The sequence below is a fragment of the Mus musculus genome, chromosome 8, assembly GCF_000001635.26.
Source record: "Mus musculus strain C57BL/6J chromosome 8, GRCm38.p6 C57BL/6J".
Lineage (NCBI taxonomy): Eukaryota > Metazoa > Chordata > Mammalia > Rodentia > Muridae > Mus > Mus musculus.
In genome coordinates, this window is record NC_000074.6 from 68,791,435 (window position 1) to 68,813,774 (window position 22,340).

Consider the following 22,340-nt stretch of genomic DNA (forward strand, 5'->3'; position numbering starts at 1 on the left):
TCCTGGCACCAACTTCTGTCTTAGTGTTCTATTGCTGTGAAGAGACACCAATGCCAAGGCCAACTCTTATAAAGGAAACATTTTAATTAGGGCTGGCTTACAGTTTCAGAGGTTTAGTCCACTGCCATCATGGCAAGGAGTATGGCAGCATGTAGATAAGCTGCTCAAGAAGTAGCTGAAAGTTCTACATCCTGATCTGCAGGCAGCAGGAAGAGTGAGACTCCAGCCAATGACACACCTCCTTCAAGAGGACCACACCCCCTAATTTTTTTCAAATAGTTCCATTCCCTGGTGACCAAGGATTCAAACCAATGAGCCTGTGGGGACCATTCTCATTCAAACCACCTGTGAATTTTCAGAACTCCTATTCCCTCTTTGGTCTCTCTCTCTCTCAGATTTATTTATTATTCTATGTAAGTATACTATAGTTGTCTTTAGACACACCAGGAGAGGGCACAGATCTCATTACGGATGGTTGTGAGCCACCATGTGGTTGCTGGGATTTGAACTCAGGACCTTCAGAAGAGCAGTCAGTGCTCTTAACTGTTGAGCCATCTTTCCAGCCCCTTTGGTTTCTCTTTTTTGTTCTTTGCCTTGTTTAGTCTGACACTGCCTACATAAACCAGGGTGGCTGAGCCATCTTTCCAGCCTCTTTGGTTTCTCTTTCTGTTCTTTGCCTTGGTTAGCCTGACACTGCCTAAATAAACCAGGGTGGCCTTGAAGTGACAGAGGTCCACCTGCCTCTGTTCCAAGTACTGGTATAAAAGGTTTGAGCCACTATGGCCAGCTAAATTTTCAGACTTCCTTTAAAAATTCAGGATAACCAAACTTGAGTTTGACATTTTTTGGTGTTTTACCTAAAACGACACCCCTCTGTCTCTGCACTTTTTGAATCAGCACACTAATTCACCACAAATTTTTACTACTTGTTTATAAATTATTCATTAGCAAGCCTGTATTTTTACATTTCTATAAATAAGATCGATATAAAACAATAAAGGAACTTAAAAGAAAGTTCATTCAAAGCTTAATATGAATGAGATGGTTTGGCCAGGTCTCACCTTGCCTTGGATGATATGTTCACGGTAGGGAAGCCACCTGAGCTTCTAGGATCACAGAACAAAAGAGAGCAACAGATCAATGCATTTGCCAGCATAGACATCGGGTAGCTGGGCTAGAGAAAGGTTGGGAAACCTCTTCCATAAAGACCAGGTATTATTTCATTCTTAACTTGAAGGTTACTGGAGCTTCAAGTCTTCCAGGCTTAAAGATCCCTCCTAAAAAGCTTATCTGGAAGAAGACAGTTAGGTCAGATATCAGAGATGATGTAGATGTTTATTGCCCCAAATAGTTTTGTTTCGTAGCCTATGTCCCTTCTCTTCACAAATAATCTTTGACATAAACAAAGCTTCATCCAAGAACTGCAATTCACTATTGTAATGTTTATATTCATATTTATTTTTAATATCTGTATTTTTTACTTAAATAAGTAAATTCCTAATTTCTTTGTTAAAGAAAAAAAAATTAATCAGAACAGGCACATGTCCTTAATTCCAGCACTTTGGAGATGGAAGTCAGGAATCAGGAGTTTAAGATCATCCTCGTATACTTGCCAAGTTTAAGGTCAGCTTGGGCCATGACCGAATGTCTCAAAGGAAAAAAGAAAAGAAAACCAGCTCTGAATTCTTCGATGTCCTGGTTTTAAGTGGCAAATGATGGCTACAGTTGATAGGAACTATATACAAACACCTATAAGAAATATATATATATACATGCACTTAGACGGAAAACCAAAGCTAGCAATTCACTTTCCGGACACTTCCAATTCAATAAATGAATATTGCCTTGTCAACAGAACAGGGGGACTGTTTTGTTATTGTGGTTGTTCAAATGCAAAACCAAAGCCAGGATTTCGGTACCGATTTATACTGCAGCTATTTTCCATTGTTCAAATGATCAAAGTTTTTTTGTTTTTTTTTTGTTTTTTTGTTTTTTTTTGTTTTTGTTTTTGTTTTTTTTTTTAACTCTTGCAGAGCAGGTGGTTCGGACATCCAGCCGAGCATCTTCTAAATGCTAATTTTTCCGTATAGGAGAAAAAGAATAAGATTCAGGCGAAATAATGCCTGGGGCAGGGGCAAAGATGTTGGCAAAGCTCAAAAGCAACAGGCGATCCAGGGTCTTTCCGCATGCGAGGGTGGGGTCGTCTTGCACAGTCCAGGCCCAGCCCTCCGCGACACTTCGAAACTACACCTTAACCCTGGGCACCAGGTTTATTTACACCGAAGGACCGCCGCTCCGTGTCTGAGCGTGTCGCGGACCTTCAAACCCGGGCTGGAATCAAAGGAGAACGCAAGAACCTGGAGCACAGGGTTGCCGACTCTGACGCTTACTCCCAGGCGGTCAGCGGCGCGCTACCATCGACGGATGGCAATCCGAGTAATGAAAATCCAGGTCTCCGTAGTTTCCATAGGACTCTACAGAACCTCTGCGGCCTGTGGTTGGCTGGTCTCTGGGCATGCGCAGTGGCCACCTGGGGGTTGGCGGCGCCCTAGTGTCGCCTACTGGAAGGGCAAAAACCCGGGACCATGTCGGCCCAGGGCGACTGTGAGTTTCTGGTGCAGCGAGCCCGGGAACTAGTGCCCCAGGACCTGTGGGCAGCCAAGGCATGGCTGATCACGGCCCGCAGCCTCTACCCGGCCGACTTCAACATCCAGGTGAGTCAGACCCGGCGCGTCCGCACGCGCGGAAGAGAGCGTTTGGCCGAGCCCAGTGGCCCTGGGCGCTTTGCGCGGCCGCTGTCCCCCTCCCCACGTTGCTCCTACCCTGCTCCACAGGACAGTTGACCAACCTTTTCCCCAGCACCTGCAAAGGCGGAAACCATACAGTAAATCCGGGTCTGGTTGATCCTGTACAGTGCATCTTTGCCACTAGGGCCCAGGGCATTCATTCATTGATCATGGTAGCAGCCATCTGTTCAGTTGCTGCTTCTTTGGGGACGTTTCTACTCCACTTGATCCTAGAAGCCCTGCAGATGGGGTGAATTCTGGGCCACCAGGCTCTCATTTCCCTTCGTGGGTGTTCTGGGTGAAGGCCCACCTCTGAGCAGTGCTGCAGGTGGGCTGGAGCTGGACCAGCTACCACCGTGGAAGCCGTTGACCCTGTCTGCCTTGTTTCAGTATGAAATGTACACCATCGAACGGAATGCCGAGAGGACTGCCACCGCAGGGAGGTTGCTGTATGACATGTGAGTTAACTGGGATCGTTCTGGGAGCTATTGTTGATATCTGAAGGGGTCCTCTTCAGATATGAACAATTGATAGTAGCAGTCGGGGCTCTGCAAGATCATCCTCTTCCCTGGTACCCAGAATTCAGGCCTTAATTGCCAACAGGCGTTCTACAGAGACGACTTTTTAATTCTTGTATTTTAATCCCCAAATTTGTAGCCAGTGATTTATCATAGGCTCATTACAAACATTCAGACAGCAATTGATAGAATGAAATGTGAAATCCCTTCTAACCCAGAGCTAAGTTTTGTGTGTCTCCATATGTATACATACATACACTGGGTAGCTGATAAAAGCGAGGCCATTCTACCCTGAAGTGTACTTTCATAACCCGCTGTTGTGGACCCTCTGGGTCTAGTCTATAGAGACAACTGATGTTCTTAATGGCCATGTATCATTTTCTGGGTGCATGGTTAATTTCCAATTTATTTATGTTTGGAATGTCAGTGAGTAATTCTGCACCCATATTTTGATGTTTTGTAGCTAAGGGATATGTACAATTCATCATCTATCAAATTACTCTTTAAAAAGGATAGCCTAAATATCTGTTTCCACAAATTATATATATGTATGTATATATATATATATATATATATATATATATATATATATATACATATATATTTATATGTGTATATATATGAATTGGCAGTTTTCCACATTTTTGCCAACCTGTATATGTTCATCTCCTCCACCACCACCACCCCTGTTTTTCCTTTTCTTCCTCATGAGACAGAGGAACCTCACTTTATTGGGCAGGGTAGTGTTGAACTCAGACCCACTTGTTCCTCTTTTCTTAGCTGGGACAGAGGCTATGCCGCCACACCCCACCTGTATCATGGGGAAAATGATATCTTACTATATCATTGTTTCTTTTTTTCCCCCGAGACAGGGTTTCTCTGTATAGCCCTGGCTGTCCTGGAACTCACTCTGTAGACCAGGCTGGCCTCGAACTCAGAAATCCGCCTGCCTCTGCCTCCCGAGTGCTGGGATTAAAGGCGTGCGCCACCACCGCCCGGCTACTATACTGCTGGTGCCCCTCATACGAGTGTCGCTGCGACTGTTCTCTTTGGTTATTTCTGGCCTGTGGTTTACCTTTGTGAGTTTTGTTCTTGTTTTTCTTGTTGTTTTTAATAGAGTGTTATTTTTTTCTGTTGCTGTGACTGATAGAAAGCAGCTCAGAAAGGAAGGGTGTGTCCTGACTCAGGTTTTAAGGATACAGTCCATCCTGGTGGGGAAGGCATAGCAACAGGAGCTGGAGCTGACTGGTCACAGTGTAAACGGGTGAATGCATGAAGGCTCTTGGCTTGCTTTTGTTTTCTCTTTCTGAGACCACGTCTTTTGTGTCCTCTAGATTGCTGTGGGTTCAGATTTATTAAAGTATCTGAGGCCAGGAAGTGGTGGCGCACACCTTTAATCCCAGCACTTGGGAGGCAGAGGGAGGTGGATTTCTGAGTTCGAGGCCAGCCTGGTCTACAGAGTGAGTTCCAGGATAGCCAGGGCTACACAGAGAAACCCTGTCTCGAGAAAAGAAAGAAAGAAAGAAAGAAAGAAAGAAAGAAAGAAAGAAAGAAAGAAAGAAAGAAAGAAAGAAAGAAAGAAAGAAAGAAAAGAGCCGCTCCCCCCCCCCCAAAAAAAAAGTATCTGAGGATGACCTTGAACCTCTGATCTCATGCCTTTATGTCTCAAACACTGTGACTACTGGCATTCACCGCCACACCTGTGCTGTAGAATACAGGATTGGAACCCAGGGCTTTGTGCATGATAAGCAATCAGTCTAACTGAGCTACATCTCCAGCCCCTCATTCACAACAATGTCTAAAGATTTTTATGAGTACTCTCAAATTTTTCAAACTGATAGATTATTTTTGTGTATTTCTATCCTTTGTTCAGACATATGTAATCATTCACCTAAAGAAAAATGGGTTTCTCTAAATGCTATTGTTCTTCCTTGTTTGAGTTTCACATCTTACTTTAATGCATTCATTTTAAAAACAGGTTTGTGAATTTCCCGGACCAGCCGGTGGTATGGAGAGAAATCAGCATCATCACGTCAGCATTGAGGAACGACTCACAAGATAAGCAGACCCAGTTCTTACGGAGTGAGTACAGTTCCGGTCTAATTATAAATGGCCACTTCTGGAATAGTGCGTCTGCCACAGGCATCTCAGTCACACCTGTCATAGTGAAACCCACTTTACTTTTTATTCTAGGCAATGAAAGTCCACAGTGATATTAACTGGTCCTTTTATCATTTACTTAGAACACTTTGTGCCTGTGTGATAGTCATCTGTCAATGAGATCAGAAGGTTGAGTGTATTTTGAACATATTTTACATATTTCTGATGATGAAAACGTCTATAGATAATGTCTTAGTTAGGGTTTTACTGCTATGAACAGACACCATGACCAAGGCAACTCTCATAAGGACAACATGTAATTGGGGCTGGCTTACAGGTTCAGAGATTCAGTCCATTATCATTAAGGTGGGAACATGGCAGCATCCAGGCAGACATGGTGCAGGAGGAGCTGAGAATTCTACATCTTCATCTGAAGGCTGCTAGCAGAATACTGGCTTCGGGTATTAAAACCAACACCCACAATGACACACCTACTCCAGCAAGACTACACCTCCTAATAGTGCCCCTCCCTATGCCAAACATATACAAACCATCACAGGTAAGCCAGATAGAGCTTCACAAGAGAAGAAAAAAGCATCAAACTTCTGTGTTGATTGTGATAGCTCCTCAAAGACTCCCAATTCTAGATAATTAGCAAGCGGATGGTGTTGGCCATTTCAACTTAAGCAAGTTCATGCTTAGGATAGTTAGTGTAGTCAGTGGTGATGGATTCTGCCCCCAGCATCATTAGGCCTCCAAATGTTTCATGGTCATTCAACAAACAGCTTGTGCCAAACACTCTGGATTTCAGAAGTATGCTAGTTTGCAGATGAATTCTGAGTACTTTATGAATGGAAAGATGCCTATTTTCTTTGTGGGGAAAATAAGAACAAACTTAACAGGTGAAATGTTGTTGACAGGTTTATTTGAAACCCTTCCCGGTCGGGTCCAGTGTGAAATGTTGTTGAAGGTGACAGAGCAATGCTTCAACACGCTGGAACGATCAGAAATGTTGCTGCTGCTGCTGAGGCGTTTCCCTGAGACAGTGGTGCAACACGGGGTAGGCTTGGTCTTTCCTGTTCTTTAAGAAAAGACAACAGTTGCTTAGCAGTCATCTCCCCAGCTCATTACACATTTCTAGAAGGCACAGTTGCCACAGGCCTGCCTGGCCTTAAGGGCTGAAATGGGACCTAGCATTGGACGAAGGCCAAAAGACTGATGATCTCCAGCCTGGTAGGAAATTTAACTCTTTCTTATTGCTCTGTCCTAAAAAGTTAGCTATTTCTTACTGTTCTGTGCTTTGCTGAAGAAACTTAAATCTTTATCTCTCTTATTATTTACTTTATAATTCTCTGTGCTTGAGTAAGCACTGGAAAACTTAACTCGTACTTTACAAACTTACTTTATAATTCTCTCTGCTCGAATAAGTGCTGGAAAACCTACCTCTTACTTACTTTATAAAGTTACTTTATAATTCTCTGGTCATGAACATATGCTGTGTAGCAGCAGGGAATTCAGTAGAGCATGTATTGCTAAGGCTCCTTTCTCTCTTGCCCAGAAGCCTCCCCTCTTGCTGACCAGGTGAGAGGGAGGCTTGGAGCAATTAACTTTAGGGAGCCAGGAAAGACATGCTTACAGAAGGGAAAACTTTTACATAGGCAATAGGCACAGAAACATACATTTTTATACACATACACAGACATGTTCACATATTTTGTCGGGCCTGGCCACCCGTCTCAGTCTCATCCACTCCACAAAAATTCATGCATACTTACATACACACACACACACACACATACATGGTAGATGGAGCAAAAGCCCCTACAAGCAGGCTTCATTGAGTAAGCACCATCATGGAACTCAGTCATTCTGGATGAAATATAAGCTCTACCTTTATTGCTCAGAGAACGAAAAACTTCTTCCTTTTTATTGAGTATGAAAAAGCCCTGTAACCTTGTCAATTAAAAAAAAAAAAAGCTTCAGTTAAGAAAAAACTGTCTTTTTTTTCCTCTGGTACACCACCAACTGGCTGTCACCCCACCAGTAAGGTGTTACTGGTATTGTAAGAACAAGCCATACCCAAAGTCTCATTTCTTTGTGGTGTCCCTGATGCTAAGATCCGCATCTTTGACTTGGGATAGAAGAAAGCGAAAGTTGATGAATTCCCACTTTGTGGCCATATGGAGTCAGATGAATAAGAACAGCTCTCTTCTGAAGCACTAGAGGCTGCCCGTATTTGTGCCAACAGATACATGCTAAAGAGTTGCGGCAAGGATGGCTTTCAGATCCGAGTGAGGCTCCACCCTTTCCATGTCATCCGTATCAACAAGATGTCCAGTGCTGGGGCTGACAGGCTCCGGGTATGCATGGTGCCTATGGGAAGCCCCAGGGCAGAGTGGCCAGGGTTCACATGGCCAGGTCATCGTGTCCATCCACACCAAGCTGCAGGATAAGGAACGTGAGGCTCTCTGCAGAGCCAAGTTCAAGCTCTCCAGCCAGCAGAAGTCCACATCTCTAAGAAGCGAGGCTTCACCAGGGTTAATGCAGATGAATGTGAAGGTGTGGTTGCTGAGAAGCAGCCCATACCTGATGGCTGTGGTGTCAAATATATCCCCAGTTGTGGTTCCCAGAACAAGTGGAGAGAGCGCACTGCATTCCTGAAGGCTTCCACAGTGTTCTCCTATACCCCACCAAATCATGTTCAATAATAAATCTCACATCCAGTCTGCTTTAAAAAAGAGAGAAAAAAGAAGCCTGCCTCGTGGTAAGAAGAAGCCTGCCTGCTCTCTCTGCTCTGCTCTCCTCTTACTGGCATTGTTCCTCGTTCTTGTACTTTTTTAGGATACGCGATCACATGGTCTGCTAAGCATCTTTTCTCAAAAGTTCAAATATAAATTCAAATCTTAAATTGAAAAGAAGTTACAACAGAACGGTTTACATGTGTTTCTGTTAAGACTAGTTATTTAATTAAACATTGATTATCTGTCACTAGCTCCCACAGGTTCATTAGGAGTCTAAAACAATAATTCTTAGGTCTTAAGTTAGCACAGTTTTGTCAAGAGGCAAATCATCTGCCTTGTTTCTGATTCGTATTGAAGTTTATATAGAAAAAGCTAGTCAATATTTTATCTTCTGTCCTTGCACCTACAATCAATTATCCATTCCCAGTTTACGACCTCAGTTATAAAATAATGGTTTCACAACCAACCCAGAAGGAATGTTTTCCCTGATCATGAATTTGCTCAAGCCTGCTTTCTATCCTAGTACAATTAGCCCATGATACAGGACGGTTTACAGAGCCTTAATTGCAGCCTTTTGTATAGAGAGCTCAAAATTACCGGTATATATTTAGGAATTCTATAGAATCCTTATTAAGAATTATGAAATCATCAATTTGCCTGTTCAGCATTGTTACAAGAGAGTACATCTTTGTTGATCTGCAGAAAATCTGCCCAGTAGGGTGGGCTAATGCCTAGGAATTATTAGACTAATTTAATAATGACCAGAAAGGGCATAACAGCAATAAGAATCAATCCAGAGATGAGATTTCTGAAGACCTTGCAATTCAGAATTTACCCATCACAGACCATGCAAAAACGGTGGACCATCTGCAGAAAAGTCAACTGCTAGCTTTTGCCTCTCCTAGATGGCTCCTGACACACAGCCTTATCAGCCTAAGGAATAGTCCCCAAGTGTCAACAGTAGTATTCACTGGCAATCTGAATAGTAGAAAGTCACTTATTTCCATTGGGTTTGACAATGTGTTAGCATTTAAGTGAGAGTCAGAGCACTGGCCAGATGGATCAGTGGGTAAAAATGCTGCCAAGCCTGACAAGCTGAGTCCCACCCCTAGGTCCCTCATGGTGGAAGAAGGAAACTGATTACAGCAAGTTGTCTTTTGATCTCTACCTTAGTGCCATGATGGTGCATTTGCTACCCCAGACCCATAAATAAGTGAATTTGAAATAAATAGGAGTCATAGTTTATATTTTCAAGTGTTCCTGCACTTCGAGCCTGTTGGCTCATCTAGTCTGGCACTTCCCTAGTTCTAGGATGCGTAGTGAGTGCTGCTGGCAAACGTTGGTGGGTTGGTGTTACTTACCCCAAAGAAACTTAGTTCTAAATGTTACTAACTTCCTGTAACCCATGGGTCGTCACAGCTCAAACCATTCATTCCTTTTATTCAAAGTCTGTTGTTGGCTTTTCCCCTGTCATTTTTCTAGTGCCTGGCCTAGTTAACTTTTTCCATATTTCCTTGACTAGCTTTCTATGTCTGCCATTATAGCACACCAGAAGTGGGGTATTTTTTCACAATTCTGAAAGCTGCAATCAATCCTAAAGGAAGGTGTTGGTATTCCCCCTAAAGGCTCCAGGAGATATTCTTCCAGCGGTGTCAGTTATTAGCTGTTTCACTCCAGTTCTTGGCTCAGTTGTTACCTGGTCCTTCCTCTGTGTATCTCTCTCTTTCCTTGGCATTCTTTAGGATGCCAGTCACTACGTTTTGGCTATTCCAAAATGACCTCATTTTAACTAACTTTATCTACATAGAGTGCTTTTCCCTGAAGATGAGCTATGCAGTCATGAAGCCCATAATGTGATTTTGGTCAGTAATGGTTTATGTACATGACAGTGGTCCTGTGAAATTAAACCGTCCGGGGACAGTATGGTTTGTGATGTATACTCTGTGAATGAATTGCCTAATGATGCATTTCCTAGGCCATACCCCTATTGTAAGCCACACGTGGCTATACACAGACATATATATACACATACATGCATACACACACACACTCACACACATATTATACATACATATATACAGAATATATGTATTCTTAGGTCCTCGGTGGATATGAGTTTGGAGGACACAACTCGGACCATACATTCTTTGATCATTGCAGTGGCTTTTAACTTTGTAAGTCATGTGATCTTTTGCACTGTTTCGCTCTCACCTCGGAGATCTCTACAGTACTGCAAAGAGAATGAATTGAACATTTGGGTGCATTTTGATAGGAGACTTTCTGCTGTGCTAGGACACCTATGAGAGGAAGGTGGTCTGAAAACCCAAGACATTTTGTCCAGTATTTCACATACTGGTGGTCTTCTGGGGTCTCCGAGAGTAAGCATTGTTAGTCTTGTGTGTCTTGACAGTGTAAAGTTGGTTTCTAGTTTCTTAGAAAATCTCTCCAGCTATCATTATCTGCTTTCCCTCCAGTGTTATGCTGGGGTTTCCGTGGACATTTTGTTACCCCTTTAACTCTGCGAGTTCAGAGCGGAGTGAGACCAGAATGGACAGGTACTCGGTGAACCTGATCTTCCCGGCAGTGTCACTGACGTACTCTGGTGTTTCTAGTCCTTAAAGTAGAACTGTTTGTTTCTTTGAAAACTCTATGTGATAAATAAGAGAATACTGCTGCTGCCCATAATTCTGACATCTTGCACTGCACACATTTAAATGATATTTTATTCTGAAACAGGTTGGCCTCGGGGAGGCCCTGCTGGAAGCTGAAACCATTGAAGAACAAGACTCTCCTGTTAACTGCTTTAGAAAGCTATTTGGTAAGAAACGTTGAATTTTTATTGTTTTTTTTTTTGGGGGGGGGTAAGTGGAATACCTAGAATTGTCATTTCAGGAGTTATGTCACATATACAGCAAATGAGCTCTTTGTCATAAAATTTAATCTTGCTTTTATATTCTCAAGCTGCAAAGCATTTTAAACAACTCTTAGTTGAGTTATTTAACATGCCAAATCTCTGATAGCATGTGTATAGCATATGTGTACATATGAAGCCTAGTCATGGACACTTGTGCCTCCTCACAGGGCCAGTGGCAGATCTGTCCGTGGTGTCAGATCCACAGGCGTTTGTGTTCCTTCCTGCTCCCTCCACTGATGTCTGTTTGTACAGCTGATTTAAACAGTTGTGCCACAAGTGAATTCCCCTGTATGTTTTAGACACTAGGTTCAGTGAACAGGAAAATGGATTAGTTTCTGTCTGAACTCTAGTGTAAACAGCCTGATGAGTCCATTTCCTCCTTCCAACAGTTTGTGATGTCCTTCCTCTAATAATCAACAACCATGATGTCCGCTTGCCCGCCAATCTCTTATATAAATACTTGAACAAAGCAGCTGAATTTTACATCAACTATGTCACTCGGTCCACACAGTCAGAAAATCAGCATCAAGGTAGGTGCAAGCTTAGACTGGCTTTGCTAAAGTCATTTAGAAGGCCCACTGATTGTCACTCTCTGGATATGTACTTGTTTGGTAGTTTTTCTAAAAGGTGACTCTAGGGAAAAAAGTATGTAATAATTAAGAGCTGATATTTTTCCTACTTGACTGAAATAGTCTGGTTGCTAAGCATCACACAGGTGCCATAGTTCAGAAGCCACTTCCTGCTTTGACCAGCCACTACAGTCATCCCACACGTGTGCTGTTAGCGATTTACTGTATGAACAGCATAGGTATACCAAGCTAGATGGTATAGCCCACTATGCCATGGGCTAATTCTATGTGGAATAGCTTACTGCCTCTAAGGTACAGACCAGTACAGTTACTGTACTGAATACTGTAGACAACAGTGGCACGTGGTGTTTGTGTATCTCAGCATTCCTAAATATGGAGAACTCCTAATTGAACATTGTATGTAAGAGACGATCCAGCTGATTGTGGCACTTGCCATAGGTGGAGCTTGCAGGACTGAAAGTTAACTGGGTGTGGCAGGGTTCAGGGGAATTGAAGGCCTCATTTCACTGCATGCAGCTGTGGACTTATAAACTCAGCCTATGCAAAATTTATTAAAAGTTTTTTGGCTTTTTTTTTTTCGGTTTTTCGAGACAGTTTCTCTGTGTAGCCCTGGCTGTCCTGGAACTCACTTTGTAGACCAGGCTGGCCTCGAACTTAGAAATCTGCCTGCCTCTGCCTCCCAAGTGCTGGGATAAAGGCATGCATAAAAGTTTTGTCTTTCTTTACTAATAAATTACTATTATAACTTTAAAGTTTTTTATTTAAAAAAACCTTTTGACTCTTTTTAATACTTAAACACATTGCTTAGCTGGACAAATAGTTTCTTTGGGACTTTATAACTTTTTCACCAGGATATTTTTTTTTTATGTTTTAAACTTTAGGATTGGAGGGTCAGATGTGGGGAGGAATGGGAAGGGGAAATTATATAATTATATTTTAATTAAAATGTTATGAATTGAGAAAAATAAAGCTTTCTAACACAAAAAAGAAGGGACAAAAAGAGAGAGAACCACCCAAAACTATACCCCTCAGTGAGCAGCCATTAAAACAACAAAGGCAGGAGTGTTCAGTGATAGGCTGCTGACCTATCTTCCACCCCAGGTCCATCATTAGCCCTGAGGAGATCCTGGGAGAAGGACCTGTGGGCGGGCTCCTTGGGGAACTGTCACTTTTGCAGGACTGTGCCACTTGGGCTTTGCTTGGTCATTATTAGTTTGTTTGTTTGGTTGTTTTTTATAATCTCAGATTTCCCTCTAAGCAGTGTGCTCTGCTCTGTGAGGACCTTTGGGTGTCAGTGTCGGTTTCCAGACTTTGTGGGGAGCTGTGACGTGCCCTGGGGTCCTTCAGCTGCTTCGGCTCCTCCTCTCTTGCCTCTTTTCTAGCTCTTTGCTCCTGGGTAATCAGTGCTTCTCAGTTCCAGCATCATCTTTGAGGAGACGCCCTTTAGGGCGCTGTGCTGCTGATGTGTCAGGGTCAGTGGTCAGTCATCCGTTTGAGTGAAGATTTAGATCTTCCTCGTCTCTATCCAGTGCCGCATAATTAAGTAGTAATAATTGTAGCTTATGGGGTTTTTGTTTTAATTTTTTTTCTATCCCTATGAGCTTCCCCGCCCCCACTGTGATGTACAGTACTTTTGTCTTGTGAATGAAGAGTCAGATTTTTTTTCTCTGTCAAGTACCATATAAATAAGTAGTGATACTAATTGTGGGTTATTTTCTCTCACACGTCAGGTGCACAGGATACATCTGATTTAATGTCGCCTAGCAAGCGTAGCTCTCAGAAGTACATAATAGAAGGACTGACTGAGAAATCATCCCACATCGTCGACCCCTGGGAGAGGTTGTTTAAGATTCTGAATGTTGTTGGAATGAGATGCGAATGGCAGATGGATAAAGGGAGACGGTAATGAAGAGTTGATTTCTAGAATTCAAAGTTTTTGGTTGTGTAGAAAACAAAACCAGTTTGTTAAAAAATCAGTGTCATGCACAGATACACTTCTTTGGGGAAGTTTTGCAAGAGAAGAGGGTAGTTTTTTTTTTTTTTTTTTGATCCAAAGATTCCTAACTGAAGGGTAAACACCTAAAATGCTATTGGATGGGGATGAGCGATTGCTCACTGGATAAAGTGCTCATCATACAAGTGTGAGGAACAAGACTAAAGCTGGGCGGGCCCAACCGCTGCCTGTAATCCCAGCGCTAAGGAGGCAAACTGGCCAGCTAGACAAGTCTCAACTGGCTTTCTCTAGCCTCAGGGAGAGCCCTTTCTCAATAAGGAGTGCAGAAAGTGACCAAGAAAGAGTTTGGACGTCAACCTCAGGTCTTCACATGCACATGCATTTACTGTACTCTCATAGCACCCACACACTGCGCCACACACACGCACGCACACACACACTGCGCCACACACACGCATCCACACACGCACACGCACGCACGCACACACACACGCACACACACACACACGCACGCACACACACGCACGCACACGCGCGCGCATACACACACACACGCACACACATGCACGCGCACACACGCACGCACACACACGCGCACACACACACACGCACACACGCGCACACACACACACACACACACACACACACACACACACACACACACGAGCACACTCATGCACACACAGACAGTGCTGGAAAGCAGACTTCAAGGCCAGGGTCTACAGAGTGAGTTTCAGGATAGCTAATGCTTTACAGAGAAACCATGACTTAAAATCATAATAATAGTAATAATAATAACAGCCAGAGAGAAACTCTGTCTAGTAGTAGTACTAGTAACAAAATAATTTTAAAAAGAGATGATGTTAAGAGCTCCATCTTGTGTGAAGTCCTGCAGAGAAGAGTTAGTTAACCTGGCAGGCTTCTGTCGTGAGATTGTCTTTGTTCGTAGCTGCAGGTCAGAAGGGGAGTCCACCCCTCATGCAAACAATAAGGAATAATTCAATATGAATAAACGTCTCAGAAGAACTTGAAGTGACTAATGCAATGATGTAAAGATGAGAAATAATAAATCCTTAGTATGGAGAAAAACTAACACTGAGCTGTTGACAGGAATGTAAATTAGTACAGCTCTTATGCAAAATAGTGGGGGGCACATAATCTGACAGTAGACCTACCTTAACTGTTGTTTCTAAAGGAAATTAGCATATCAAAGAAACATCTGCATATTTGTGTTTGTTACTGTACCGTTTGTAGTGACTATCAATCTAAATGCCCATGAGTAGATAAAATGTAAATGTGTGATATAGGTATATTACAATAATATTTAGTTATAAGACTTGATAGTACATCATTTTTGGCAAAATGGATGGGTCTAGATGACAGAAAGAAAGAAAGTCAGACACAGCAAATTCACCGTGTTCCTTCTTTTCTTTTTTTTTTGGTTTTTGTTTGTTTGTTTGTTTGTTTAGTTTGGTTGGTTATTTTTTTTTTTTTTTGAGACAGGGTTTCTTTGTATAGCCCTGGCTATCCTAGAACTCACTTTGTAGACCAGGCTGGCCTCAAACTCAGAAATTCGCCTGTCTCTGCCTCCCGACTGCTGGGATTAAAGGCGTGCACCACCACTCCCGGCACCATGTTCCTTCTTACATGGATGTTAATAAATGACTGGTGATTGTACTACCATTCCCAGGTTCTTGATAGTGCCAAGCCAAGTTCTCCACTGCTGCACCACAGCTCTGTAATAGCTTAGTATATATTTAATTTGCATAATTTGAATAGAGGAGCTTGAAGTTTCCCAAGTAATGATATGAAGGCACAAACCTTACTACCCGAGGGCCAAGCCTGGTGGTCCATTCCTTTAATCCTAGCACTCAGGAGTCAGAGCAGGTAGATTTCTGTGAGATCAAGGCCAAGTATGTCTACATAGTGAGTTCTAGACCAACCAGGACAACACAGTAAATTCTGTCTCTAAAAGAAATTTAATTACCCTTGTTTGATCTGTATATGGTGAAACATATAGATATAGATATAGATTTAAGGAGCTAGACATGTTCATTACCCTGATTTGATCATATACTATATCAGATTATCACAATATACCATATGAATTTGTACAGTTTTTTAAGGGGATGACTCAGCAGTTAAGAGCACTCATATGACCTGGGTTCAATTCCCAGCGCCTACATAGAAGCTCGGGGGATTTGATACTCTCACACAGACATTCATGCAGGCAAAACCACTAATGTACATAAAGCAAAAATAAATCATATAAAACTCGTTTTTTAAAGCTTCATTTTAAAGCGTCTTGAAAGCTTTTAAAGTCTCATACCTGCTTGCCTCTGGCCAGTGCGGTGCTTCTCTGGGAGCCTTTATTCCGTGCTTTTGCTAACAGGCAGTAAGGTGACTCTTATCCCTTCCCGGCAGAAGCTGCAGTGACCTGCTGCACCGGATGAAGGAGCTCTGCAGATACATGAACAGCTTTGACAGCGAAGCTCACAACAACTATAAAAACCAAGTGCTCTACTCCACGATGCTGGTGTTCTTCAAGAGTGCGTTCCAGTACGTCAGCAGCATACAGCCATCTCTCTTCCAAGGTCAGTGCACATGTTCTGTGTAAAACCCAAAACACTGGCTGAGTGCAGGTAGGAAGGAGACAGAAGTGCTCTGCCTCCACCAGTGCTGAGGGATTAAAAAACTGCAGGGTAGTGCCAGTTCTCATTGTCATTGATGATTTTATATAAATGTTTTTCACTAGGAATTTCCACTTTAAGACCTATAGTGGTCATATAAAACTAAATAGGAATACTGATTCCTCTTTTTGAAAGGAAATCAACTCTTTGGAGCATGAGAACACAGGATGAGGAGTTCAGAGACAGCCTACATCCTTTCTCAAAAAGCCCCACACAAAATTCAGAGAAACCCCTGAAAACAGATTTTTATGAATACAGCACAATAGACAAAAATTTAAATAAACTATACATTATATATAGTGCATGTTGACTTACGGCGTTTCATATGTTCTGTTTTTGCTTGGAGCATGTAGTTAGGATGTGCATGTAACATTCATGATCATTTTGTACTACCTGGTCATTGCTTAAACACAGATACATAAGAACAAATGCAAAGAAGGAACCCTTTAAGAACACCTTATAAACAATTCAGTGTAGATTCCTGTAGCCTTTTTCCTTGTTTGTGTGTGCACTTGCGTTTACTTCGTCACACTGGGCATATTTTTAAAAAGCTTTATTTACATTTGGCATTTGACCTCCTGCTTCCTCTCATGTTCGCTACTCTTTTTCTCACTTTATTTTTAATGTTCATGTGTGTCCTTTGCACAGGTCCTAACGCCCCAAGCCAGGTTCCACTAATTCTTCTGGAAGATGTGGCCAATGTGTATGGTGATGTAGAAATTGATCGCAGTAAACACATACACAAGAAGAGGAAGCTAGCTGAGGGAAGAGAAAAAACCATGGTAACCCTTTCCACTTAATTGCTAACAGATTGTGTGTATCATTTGCCAGAAATGAATCTTGGTAAAATGTGGTTTTGGAGCTAAAATAATACAGTTTATTAAACGAAAGTAGAATTAAGTGTAAGTTATTGCCTTCAGTGGAGGCAACTTTGCACCCTTTCTGTCTCCCTGGTTCATCTGACAGTGTCTGGAGACATTTTTGATTGTCACAGCTGTGGCTCTGTGAGGAGGGATTGGTAATTGCCATCTGGTGGGTAGAAGCCCGGGAGAGGACCAGACATCTTACAGCGTACAGAACAGCCAGCAGCCAGAAAGTGTCAAGGTCTAGGAATCCTGTTTGAGTTGTTTTGACTGACTGGTGTTGATTACATTTATAAAACCATGTGGGACCTGTTGGCTGCTGGCATAGGATGCTGTGATGGATGTTGGCCTCAGAATGGAAATGGCAGCCTGGTCAGCCCCACAAGATCCAGGAAGGCTTTCATCAAGGTCAGCCTCACTGAGCAGCTTTTGTCATGGGCCTGGGAGCTGACCAAACAGTGGTCCTGCTTTTAGGCGCACACATATGTGTTCCCTTCAGTCCATGAGTATTGCACCAGTGCCTCCTCTCAGAGCTTCAGTGTCCATTGCATTTCAAGCTGGACTTCTCAAAGGTATGCATGCTGTTCAGAGTGCTGCACTGTCTTCCCCCAAAACCGAGGTTCTTTCATAAGTGTCTGGCCTCATTTGGAAGCAGAACTGTCTTTCACCTGTTGCAACACTATAGAATTCACCATCTATGATAGTAAATAGGGTCTTAGTTCATCACATTTGCTATGGAACAGAACTCTGATGCAATAGGATGTCCAGAGGTTAGATTTCGTTTGTGAAAAGTGTGTGTGCATGTGTGTGTGTGTGTGTGTGTCATTCCTGAAGTGGAAGGAGCAACAGGACACTAAAGTCTGAAGGTAGAGAGAAAGGCCTTTAGACAGGAGGCATCTGGGACTGAAGAAATTGCTCAGTGGTTAATAGCACTTGCTGCTCTTCTAGAGGGTTGGAGTTTAGTTCCCACCACCCATGTCAGGTGACGTACACCTATACATAATTAAAAATAATGAGAATATGTATGTATGGTTTGTGTATTACTTTTAAAGAAAGGAAGCATGGGGAGGGGGGTAACTATGTGAGACCAGCTGAGAAATGGGCTGCTTCACTGAAACCTTGTGCATACTGTATGATCTTGGTGTGGTCAGAAGCTAGGGACCACTTATCTGATGATTGACCTGATAAAGTGATTGGGTAGGATATCTGATTGAAGAAATTTTTGACAGCAGTTTCCTTTCCTTTCTATGTGACATTGATTTGGTTCCTCGGAGCAATGTGTCACACAGCAGAATAACTGACACAGTATAACACAGTATAACTGAAGCTCATACTGAAGCTCAGCAGCCTGTTTTACCTTGACTGTTTGGGCAGCGTGGCTAGCCACGCCCGGTCACATTTGGCCTTTCTCTCCACTCTGGCTTCTTTGTGACATGAAATGGAGAGTGGTAGAAACCTTTCCTGTAATCACTGAGCATTCCTGAGTAGGTACATCAATTCCAGACTCACACCTCAGCAGAGCGGAAGGTGGCGTGGGTGTGGGCCTGGACATGTGTGCAGAGTAAGAGGGCCCCTTGTGGGGAGAAAGCTCGGACTTCATTCTGCTGTGTGACAGATTGCTCCGAGGAACCAAATCAGTGTCACATAGTAAGGAAAGGAAACTGCAGCAAGTGCCACTTACACACTCTCAGTGTAAGAATCTGCTCCGACTTGAATTTAACTAAGTTGATGTGTTTGGGATTTATAAAATTTTCTCTTCAGAAACCAACCAACAATTTTAAAGGCACTTGACTGCATGAGAATGTCAAGATGAAAATCAAACATTGGTCATTAGAGATCAGTGTTAATTTAGAAAGGCTGTGCACATGTAGTGTTCTTTGATATAAAAGCCATAGAAGACAGTGCTCAGAACAGAGACTAAATGATGTTTCAGTCCGATTTCGCTTAATCACCTTCAATGAAGCATACTCTTGCTGTCCCACAAGCAGAGTTCAGATGATGAAGAGTGTTCAGCGAAAGGCAGAAACCGGCACATTGTTGTCAGCAAAGCTGACCTCAGCAACTCCATCGAAGTACTGGAGAGCTTCAAACTGGCCAGGGAAAGCTGGGAGTTACTCTACTCTCTGGAATTCCTTGACAAAGGTGAGCTTGTGCTCGTTGCCGTCAACATCTCGTGATCTCTTCCTGTCACCTCTCATAGCTCAGTGCTGGGTCTGGCACTCCTTTCCTTTCATAGGATGCAGTTTTGGTCAGGAGACTATTCCCCTACTATTCAGGTGACCACTCATCCCGGAGCAGGGCCCTGTTAGACAGACGGAGCATTGCCGTCAGAGTTGGGGTGGATGGGAAGGATGGTGCTTGGTGTCTCCCTGTGTCTGTATCCTGCCCATCTACTTCGTGCTGTTTCCCTTCTCCCTGAGCTGCCTGTGTTCAGCAGTGCAGAATACAGACAATGTGATTTTGTCTGTCATCAGCCCATTGCCTTGGAAAACTGGAGAAAGCTATTATCTTTCTTGAGACGGAATCTCACTATGTAACTCTGGCTGGTCCGGAATTTGCTATATAGACGGGACTGGCATTGAACTGGCAAGAGATCCTCCTGAGTCTAGCTTTGCTAGCCAATAATGTTTTGCTTTCATGTGACAATGGGGTTCATTAATTTCCTGCTAGGCAGTGACCATGCATCCCTTGGGCTCCTGTCACATGACCAGGCATCCCCATGTCAGATAAGCTATGTTGTATTTTCTAAGAGAGGACAGCCTCCGTTTCTTTTGTTTTATTTATTATTGTGGATATGTGTGTGATTATTTGAAAGAAATTTTCTTTAGTCATAAATTGTGCTTTTTTTAAAAAAGACAAATGGGCTAGTGCAACTACATAAGACATTGGGGTGATGCACGGGAAGTGTACTTCTTAGCACATAATACATGCTTACAGATGCTGCCATATAGAAATCCTGTGGGTTGGTGATATAGCGTCAGTGGGCAAAGGCACTTGCCAACTGGCCTGATGACCTGGGACTCGTAAGGAGAAAGGAGAGGACCAAGTCTTGTCCTTGTGCTCTCCTCCCTACCTGCACCATGGTGCACACGCACACCTAAGTGAGTACAGTGTGAAAAAGGAGTCCCTGCATATCAGCAAGAAGCGTCCCTGGCTTTACTGCCTACCAGAAAATGCAGAACAATTGTAAGAGGAACCGTCCGTCTTTGATTAGTGTGTGTGTTTTCCCTTTGCTGCCTCTGTGTTTAGTGTGTGTGTTTTCCCTTTGCTGCCTCTGTGTTTACCAGTTTGGGTGAATTTGCTTTTGAATTCTCACGCAGAATTTACAAGAATTTGCTTGGCTTGGAAGACAGACACCTGGCTGTGGCTAAGAATCTTCCTCACAGATATGATCATCTACCAGGTAGAGTGGCAGCCTTTCCCGCTCCCTGTCTGCAGGGTGGGCTGCTGCAAGCTGCTCTTAGTGCTAGTCCACTGCCTCACGTCTTGGAGCATTCCGTGGTTGTGAGATTACAGCCCACTTTCATCTCCGGTGTCTCACAGTGACACTTCTTGGTGACATTTGCTGTGTCCAGTCATGTTCCTGCTGTCCCTGTGTATAGAAGCAACAACTCCTCACACACATATTAATCTCTACCCTTGTGCACATTGAAGATGGCATAAGTAATTTTCAGTGTTTGTAACTAATATTTCTCCATTTTAACCACCTTACAGAATCTTTGGTTTCCTTATGGCATTTAAATAGAATTTGCTTATGTTGCTCTGCCACTACCCACCTTCCCCTTTGTGCCCTTGCACCTCTCTGTCACCATAAAGCTCTGTTTCCCTCCCTCTTTCCCTTCCTCAGCTCTTTTTATCCCTCACTCATGGTCCCCTTTCTAGTCTCATGACCTCTGCCTGCAGTACCCGCATAGGAGAGAGAACATGTAGTGTTTGTCTATCTGAGTAAGGGTTACCCAAAAAAGCAATATTTTTGCTTCATGAGAAGATGACCTGTTCAAGCCCTTCATCCTCTGCTCTGCCACCATCCAGCCTGCTGCACTTCTTGTAGCTACCAGAATGGGGAAAGTAGACAGTTGCTGCCCAAGTGCTGACATGGACAGATTGCTGCTTCTGTTCTTCATAAGAAGTAGTTAGCTGATTCTGTAGAAAGGACATATCTAAAGTGTGCTTTGTCACAAATCCTGTGCTAATTTGTGTGTGTGTTCATGCATTCCTGTGGAGAGCAGAAAACAGCCTTGGGTGTTACTCCTCCTCAAGGACTGTCCATTTTGATTTTTGAGACAGGATCTTTTACTGGCCCAGGGCTCGAGAGACCCAGGAATCCAGCTGTCTCTTGAATACATGTGCCATGATCAACTTTTCCACTCCGGTTCTAGGGATGAAAGTCAGGTCTCCATGCTGTGCTGTAAACACTTTCCTAGCTGAGCTATTCTCTATCCTACTCTGTTACTTTATTTGCTTTGAAGAAAGTCTTTGTACACTTGCCTCTCAGTATTGTAGGTTTAACACCTGCAGATTAAACCAAGTGTGGATAATAATATTAAATTGTTATTAAATAATATTAAATTGTAGGTCTACTAAAACCTGTGAGGCCTTTCTCCTTTATGATTATTTTATAGTATAGCATTTATTTTAACTATCTTAGTAAACTAGTGGTAATTGCAAGCATATATGAGGGTGTATATGGGTTATATGCAAACTCTTAGTGTCTTACATTAAGGACTTGAGCATATCTTGGTGTCTATGGGTTCCTGGAGCTAATCTCCTTAGGAGTCCTACAGATGGCTGCTTCTAAACTTTATCTTGCATTGATTAGATTCTCTTCCTAAGTCCCCTCTCCTCCAGAGATGATCATGAAAGTGCATTACATTGCTTATTACTTCTTGTATAATAAACTCAGAAGTAAGCGTGTTTGTGTGTGTGTGTGTCGTGTGTGTTTGTTTTAATGGCAATGCCTTTGTGTCTTTCCAAGGGTCAATATAAGAAGGCCATAGCCAGTCTGCATCACTTAGCAGCTCTGCAAGGATCCCTTTCTCAGCCACAGATCACAGGACAGGGGACTTTAGAACACCAGAGGGCGCTCATCCAGCTGGCAACGTGTCACTTTGCTCTGGGGGAGTACAGAGTGAGTACCGGGAAGCTCATGTGGCGGCGTTATCAAAGGCTGCAAAGCACCTTGGG

The 22,340-nt window shown here is 43.0% G+C and overlaps 1 protein-coding gene and 1 pseudogene across 13 annotated transcripts in view; both read left to right on the plus strand.

Moving 5' to 3' along the window:
* Positions 1–2,494: 2,494 nt before the first annotated feature.
* Ints10 (integrator complex subunit 10) overlaps positions 2,495–22,340 on the plus strand; it is a 35,482-nt gene continuing 15,636 nt past the window's right edge. For 5 of the 13 annotated variants that reach the window (XM_006509741.3, XM_006509743.4, XM_006509744.4 and 2 more), the window contains exons 1-12: positions 2,496–2,714; positions 3,177–3,244; positions 5,283–5,386; positions 6,325–6,464; positions 10,882–10,963; positions 11,449–11,589; positions 13,380–13,551; positions 16,028–16,197; positions 16,942–17,075; positions 19,142–19,298; positions 20,477–20,559; positions 22,132–22,284. In XM_006509741.3, coding sequence (XP_006509804.1) covers positions 2,586–2,714; positions 3,177–3,244; positions 5,283–5,386; positions 6,325–6,464; positions 10,882–10,963; positions 11,449–11,589; positions 13,380–13,551; positions 16,028–16,197; positions 16,942–17,075; positions 19,142–19,298; positions 20,477–20,559; positions 22,132–22,284 — 1,533 coding nt within the window. In that variant the 5' untranslated portion in view covers positions 2,496–2,585. Of the gene's footprint in view, positions 2,715–3,176; positions 3,245–5,282; positions 5,387–6,324; positions 6,465–10,881; positions 10,964–11,448; positions 11,590–13,379; positions 13,552–16,027; positions 16,198–16,941; positions 17,076–19,141; positions 19,299–20,476; positions 20,560–22,131; positions 22,285–22,340 lie in introns of those variants that run through there. The other 8 variants (NM_001359129.1, NM_001293791.1, NM_001293792.1 and 5 more) reach the window with 5 other exon arrangements.
* Positions 7,432–8,139, plus strand: Gm15549 (predicted gene 15549; annotated as a pseudogene).